Below are 7,500 nucleotides of genomic sequence, written 5' to 3' on the forward strand. Positions count from 1 at the left end.
GGGATTTCACCATCTGCGGTCCGTAATTTCATCAAAGTGTTCAGAGAATCTGGAGAAATCACTGCACGTAAGCAGCTAAGCCCGTGACCTTCGATCCCTCAGGCTGTACTGCATCAACAAGCGACATCAGTGTGTAAAGGATATCACCACATGGTCTCAGGAACACCTCAGAAACCCACTGTCAGTAACTACAGTTGGTCGCTACATCTGTAAGTGCAAGTTAAAACTCTCCTATGCAAGGCGAAAACCGTTTATCAACAACACCCAGAAACGCCGTCGGCTTCGCTGGGCCTGAGCTCATCTAAGATTGACTGATACAAAGTGGAAAAGTGTTATGTGGTCTGACGAGTCCACATTTCAAATTGTTTTTGGAAACTGTGGACGTCGACGTCGACTGTGGACCAAAGAGGAAAAGAACCATCCGGATTGTTATAGGCGCAAAGTTGAAAAGCCAGCATCTGTAATGGTATGGGGGTGTATTAGTGCCCAAGACATGGGTAACTTACACATCTGTGAAGGCACCATTAATGCTGAAAGGTACATACAGGTTTTGGAGAGACATATGTTGCCATCCAAGCAACGTTACCATGGACGCCCCTGCTTATTTCAGCAAGACAATGCCAAGCCACGTGTTACATCAACGTGGCTTCATAGTAAAAGAGTGCGGGTACTAGACTGGCCTGCCTGGAGTCCAGACCTGTCTCCCTATGAAAATGTGTAGCGCATTATGAAGCCTAAAATACCACAACAGAGACCCCCGGACTGTTGAACAACTTAAGCTGTACATCAAGAAGGAATGGGAATGAATTCCACCTGAGCAGCTTCAAAAATGTGTCTCCTTAGTTCCCAAACGTTTACTGAGTGTTGTTAAAAGGAAAGGCCATGTAACACAGTGGTGAACATGCCCTTTCCCAACTTTGGCACGTGTTGTAGCCATGAAATTCTAAGTTAATTATTATTTGCAAAAAAAAAAATTAAGTTTATGAGTTTGAACATCAACTATCTTGTCTTGTAGTGCATTCAATTGAATATGGGTTGAAAAGGATTTGCAAATCATTGTATTTGTATTCCGTTTATATTTACATCTAACACAATTTCCCAACTCATATGGAAACGGGGTTTGTACCATTGTAGCAGGTATTGCTTGGATTGCACATTTTTCAGTCTTCCCTTTCCAAGCCAAATGGATAGAAAAATATTCACATTTATGTGAGTCAAACCTAACTTAAATTCTTTCTTAGTGATGCGAAGTGGTGTGTAAACAACGTGACACTGGGAATAAGCAGCTACTGTATGCATTTGGTGGTTTTTCTGCAAACATTTGACTGTCGCGTTGTGCATCAGCCAGTTGGAGCATTCCTGCGTCAGCCCGCCGTGGCCGCAAATCCTCCGGCTGTGGCGATTATTTTAGACAGCTTTTACCACCACGTGACCTTTAGCAGAGATGTCTTCCCCGCACCGACGCGGTGATCCTTGCACACAAAGAAAACCAACGGTTTATCTATTGTTTAGTCGGTGACGCCAGGGAGCCACTCGAGAGGATTAATTGAGTTAAGTCTTTGCATACTTTATCACCAGAGTTCCACGTCAATATTGTCTCCTGCTTTTGTCCTGCATAGGAAATTGTACAAAGCGGAGAAGCTGCCTTCTCACTCGTTTGAGATCGACCATGAGGACATGGACAAAGATGAGGTCGGTAATGGCTTCTGTCTTCTGACAAATTCCTTTTAGAGTGAATGCATTACGGGCTGCAAACATTATGATTCTCAAATCGGTTTATGTTGAAGCCTTCACGCTGTTACGACATACTCAAGTCAGCTCATCAGTGTTGATGCGCATCATTTGACAAATGGCCGACTTCTGTTGTATTGATTTGCCGAATGGGAGGTTGTACTTCACTTGTCTTTCTGCAGGACACCACCTCCCTGTCCTCATCTAAAGGAGGTGGTGGAGGAGGAGGCGGTGGAGGTGGAGGAGGAGTTGGAGTGTTTCGGTCAGGCTGGCTATACAAAGGCAACTTTAACAGCACTGTCAACAATAGTATCACTGTGCGGGTGAGGATCAATTCTCCTTTGTCCTTCACTTTTTTTACGGCTGTAAAAGTTGGCGCGCTAATAATGAGTTAAGAAACGTTGCCTTTTACGGCACTATTTTAACGTGCGTCCTGTGTGACCCTCCGTCCATACCGTGTGTTCCAGCTGATGTTATGTCACAGTAACTGATTGAGAGCGGAAATGGATAAAGAAAAAATTACAAATTTAGCTTGGAAGCCCTCTCCACGAGATCAAAATGTATTCCCTAGATATGTCCGATAATAACGGACTGCCAATATTATCGACCGATAAATGCTTTAAAATGTGATATCGGAAATTATCGGTATCTGTTTCAAAAAGTAAAATGTATGACTTTTTAAAACGCCGCTGTACGGAGTGGTACACGGACGTAGGGAGAAGTACAGAGCGCCAATAAACCTTAAAGGCACTGCCTTTGCATGCCGGCCCAATCACATTATATCTACGGCTTTTCACACACACAAGTGAATGCAAGGCATGCTTGGTCAACAGCCATACAGGTCACACTGAGGGTGGCCGTATAAACAACTTTAACACTGTTACAAATATGCGCCACACTGTGAACCCACACCAAACAAGAATGACAAACACACCTTGTTTATTGGCGCTCTGTACTTCTCCCTACGTCCGTGTACCACTCCGTACAGCGGTGTTTTTAAAAGTCATACATTTTACCTTTTGAAACCGATACCGATAATTTCCGATATTACATATAAAAGCATTTATCGGCCGATAATATCAGCAGTCCGATATTATCGGACATCTCTAATAATTATCATTTGCGATTAATTATGAATTAAGTATGGACAATGTGATTAATTAAATATTTTAATGGTTTGATAGCCCCTAGTTTTTTGGCCTTCAGTGTGCTAGATTAGCTCTCAAAAGAGTACAGACCTCCGCCACAGTGGAATTGTTAAAAAAAAAAAAAACACTTTTAAATTATGAATTGTGTTTGTTTGTCTAACCAAATAGTGGAATTTCTGCAGTCAGCAGTGTGTGCACTGACAAAAACAAGGCAGTATATTGCAATAATGGCAGAATAGATGTTTTTTACCTTTATGTATACCGAAAAGTCCCATTGGGATTAAGAATCTCTGTTTCAAGATAGTCCTCCTACAAACTATATTAATTACAATATGTGCCAAGCCTCCACAAAACATGTCGTTTTTGGTGAATCCTGCAGTATTTTGGTTCTACTCATAAAAGCTCTTGTTAATTTTAGCAAACTACTATTTGGTTCTGTTAGAATAATTGTATCTAAGTTATCACAAAACTTTGTGTTACATTGAGTTCCCGGCGAGAGGACAAAAGCTGTCTTTAATCCTACCAATCAAAAGGCTTGTAAAACTCCACTGAAAAGGATGGGAAGCAACATGAAGCAACATAAAGGTGTTCTGTTTCTTTCATGTATTGTAATCAACAGAAATATATTGTCTTGACCGAAGAACTACAAAAGCGGAGAGGAAGCATGGCCTGACTCCCCTCAAGGCGACCTTTTCTGTGAACTGTTTTACGACTTTTTCTTTTTAACTGTTGTAATCAAAGGCGATGGCTGTTTATGACCCATGTCCCTTAGAAACAGCTGTTGCCATGTAATCAGGGAAAGTCCAAATAAAAGAGGTGGCGTACAATCTTTCGCCAGAGGGTGTTGAGACACTGTACTTTTGTACAGTGTCCAGGCATCTCTCCTCTATTTGAGCCAAATTTAATTCTGTCTCTGTTTTAATTATTTCCTTCTTGTCTTGTTTAATAGATGTCGTCAGTGTTTGAACCTGACAGCTTCCCTCTCATGATTGTGGTCCATGTAACATTAAGCCATGATGTCATTGCACAGTCGTTCAAGAGGAGATACTTCCAGCTGACCCAGTTGACGGACAACTCCTACATCATGAACTTCTACAAGGACGAGAAGATCTCCAAGGAACCCAAAGGTTGCATCTTCCTCGACTCATGTACCGGCGTGGTGCAGGTATGCTACAAATCATCACAATGTGTACTATTTGTGTTCATTTGGTATAAACATATAATAAAATGCCGCCTTGAAGAATAACCGTCTGAGGAAGCATGCCTTCGAGCTGAAGATGAACGAGGTCACATACTTCGTGCTGGCTGCGGAGAGTGAGCAAGACATGGAGGAGTGGATCAGCACCTTGACGCGCATCTTGCAGATCACGCCTCACGACGGACCCGCTCCCGACCGCAAGAGTCTGGACCTGTCTGACCATCGCCAGGGTGAGAAATAGTTGCTTGACTTATTGCATCTCATTCATTTAGTCATTGACTCTACTTAGTGTGTTTACAAAGCAGTACTGCTGAATACGTGACCTTTGGCACAGCAGATGAAGACACTGAATGGTGTTTGTTCTTCCTCCAGATGTGTTCGACCTGTCTTTGAGTGACTGCTGTTTGCAGGGAAACGAAGATGCGACGGAAAATGGCATTAATCCTGAGCTAGCTAAGGTAGGCTTTTTTCCCGTTCTTTTCACCGTTCTTTGCACTGTTTTTGTCTCCATTATTGTATTTAAATATATTTGATCAGAAAAAAATAATTACATTTACCTCGTCGTGATGGTACTATAACTTAGTTGCAATGTGCTAAAAAAAAAGTTACTATAAAATCTGTAATTTATCTTTTTTATAATTTCTGTAATATAATTCTTTTTTGTCATGAAATTACAACTTTTTTCACCCAATATTGCTACTTTTTACAATTATATTCTTGTACATTTTAACTTCATTTTAAATGAAAAGTTTTCTGTATAATGCTATTTTTCTCCTTGCAAAATTACTATTTTATTCTTGCAAAATTAAAACTGCATTGAAATTAGAACTTATTTCTTGTAATATTGCTAGTTTTTCTCGAAAAAAAAAAGTGTTTCAATTATATTCTAAAATTATAAATATAACCATATTTTATTTCATTACTAGTACTTTTTTCCTATTCTAATATTTCTAGTTTTTGCACCATAAGTGAGTGTGAGTGATTGTCTATCTGTGTTGGCCCTGCGATGAGGTGGGGACTTGCCCCGCGCGACCCTAAGAGGGACAAGTTGTAGAAAATGGATGGATGGAAAATTACAACTTTTCTCTTGTAAAATTAGGACTCTCTTTTGTTTTGTTTTTTGTAACATATATGCTTTTTCCTGATGAAAAGTAATGTATTTATCCTATTTTTAAAAATCCAATGTTGTTAATTTTTGTGTGTATGTCCAAGTAGGCACAGGACATTAAAACAACGTTGAGAACTTGTTGAATTGATCCTGACGTTGAGAAACTCAAACATAACGTTGAAACGTTATCCGATATTCCGATATTGTCCAACTCTTAGTTACCGATTCCGATATCAAGTGATACCGATACATACAGTCGTGGAATTAACACATTATTATGCCTAATTTTGTTGTGATGCCCCGCTGGATGCATTAAACAACGTTACAAGGTTTTCCAAAATAAATCAACTCAAGTTATGGAAAAAAATGCCAACATGGCACTGCCATATTTATTATTGAAGTCACAAAGTGCATTATTTTTTTTAACATGCCTCAAAACAGCAGCTTGGAATTTGGGACATGCTCTCCCTGAGAGAGCATGAGGAGGTTGAGGTGGACGGGGTTGAGGTGGGGGAGGGTAGCGGGGGGTGTATATTGTAGCGTCTCGGAAGAGTTAGAGTTAGTGCTGCAAGGGGTTCTGGGTATTTGTTCTGTTGTGTTTATGTTGTGTTACGGTGCGGCTGTTCTCCCGAAATGTGTTTGTCATTCTTGTTTGGTGTGGGTTCACAGTGTGGCGCAGATTTGTAACAGTGTTAAAGTTGTTTATACGGTCACCCTCAGTGAGACCTCTATGGCTGTTGACCAAGTATGCTTTGCATTCACTTGTGTGTGTGAAAAGCCGTAGATATTATGTGATTGGGCTGGCACGCAAAGGCAGTGCCTTTAAGGTTTATTGGCGCTCTATACTTCTCCCTACGACCGTGTACCACTCCGTACAGCGGTGTTATAAAAAGTTGTACATTTTACTTTTTGAAACCGATACCGATAATTTCCGATGTTACATTTTAAAGGATTTATCGGCCGATAATATCGGGCTGCCGATATTATCGGACATCTCTAATCAACACCAATTATACAAATTAAACGATGACGTCACATTGACCACGCCCCTAGCAACCTGTCCATCGCCCCAGGTATATCAGCAATCTTGAGAAAACCCTGAAATATGCTTAATTAAACACCAACAAACCCAAATAAATCCACATCGTGGTAAAACTGCAATATTTGAAGCGCGATGTGGCGAGGGACCACTGTACATGTAATTAAATGACAAAGATGTTATCATCAAATTTCCATCCATCTTTTAATTTTCTGCCGCTTGACCCTCTCGGAGTCGCGGGGGTGCTGGAGCCTATCCCAGCTGCACTCGGTCGGAAGACGGGGTACACCCTGGACAAGTCGCCATTCACACTCGCATTCACACACTGCGGCCAATCAGCCTTTTTCGATCACATGTTTTAGCACAGCATCTATACAAAGAACAATGTTATACGACCTCAAAAAAAAAAAAACACCAAATCTAACCTCATAGGGTAGTTACATAGACAAGTGTCTATTTAGAGTGTGCAGCAGCTGTGCGGTTTATGGTTTTTCAAGGATATAATTATTTTTGAAGAGTGTATTTCTTTCTCTTTTGGTCTATTGTGTCTTCTTCTCTTCTGCAGTACATCTCAGAGACAGACGAGGGAATTCGTTGTGCTCGGAGAGAAGAGAGATTGAATCTTTTTTCGCTTGACCCCGATACTCCTGTATGTATGACTGACACCATGCATTTGTTTAAAATTCATACTTTAGATCAGTGTTTCTAATATATATATATATATATATATATATATATATATATATATGTATATGTGTGTGTTTCTCAGCTGTGGTCCGTATGGGCCGCAGGGATACTCAGTTGTAATACACTTTTCCACCACTTGTAGCAATAATGACATTATAAAAGACAGAAGAAATATGGAGCTAAAGTCATAGCAAAGATTTTAAGCGCAAAAATTATGAATAAAGTTTTGAATTTTATTAACAGTTTATTTGAGACACATATATATATATATATATATATATATATATATATATATATATATATATATATATATATATATATATGTATATATATATATGTATATATATATATGTATATATATATATATATATATATATATATATATATATATAATTGTCATAATCTAATATTCATTTAGTTAGAATGTATTTATTTCAACACTGCATAATTGTATGTACATTTATTTTTCATTTATTAAATTAGAATGTATTTTTGTAATCAGCCCTAATCCTTAATAATGATATTTATGATGAACACAATGTTTAGTTTTATTTGACAGCGTTTATTCTGGTAAACTGTAAGTTGGTAA

The 7,500-nt window shown here is 39.2% G+C and overlaps 1 protein-coding gene across 2 annotated transcripts in view; it reads left to right on the forward strand.

Annotated features, from left to right (window-relative positions):
• The window catches only part of dock10 (dedicator of cytokinesis 10), a 120,273-nt gene that overhangs the window by 27,553 nt on the left and 85,220 nt on the right, over window positions 1–7,500 (forward strand). For both annotated transcript variants that reach the window (XM_061972969.2, XM_061972970.2), the window contains exons 5-10: window positions 1,620–1,692; window positions 1,914–2,054; window positions 3,910–4,044; window positions 4,121–4,307; window positions 4,450–4,535; window positions 6,790–6,873. In XM_061972969.2, the coding sequence (XP_061828953.1) occupies window positions 1,620–1,692; window positions 1,914–2,054; window positions 3,910–4,044; window positions 4,121–4,307; window positions 4,450–4,535; window positions 6,790–6,873 (706 nt within the window). The remainder of the gene's footprint in view (window positions 1–1,619; window positions 1,693–1,913; window positions 2,055–3,909; window positions 4,045–4,120; window positions 4,308–4,449; window positions 4,536–6,789; window positions 6,874–7,500) is intronic.

Source organism: Nerophis lumbriciformis, linkage group LG17, assembly GCF_033978685.3.
Source record: "Nerophis lumbriciformis linkage group LG17, RoL_Nlum_v2.1, whole genome shotgun sequence".
NCBI lineage: Eukaryota > Metazoa > Chordata > Actinopteri > Syngnathiformes > Syngnathidae > Nerophis > Nerophis lumbriciformis.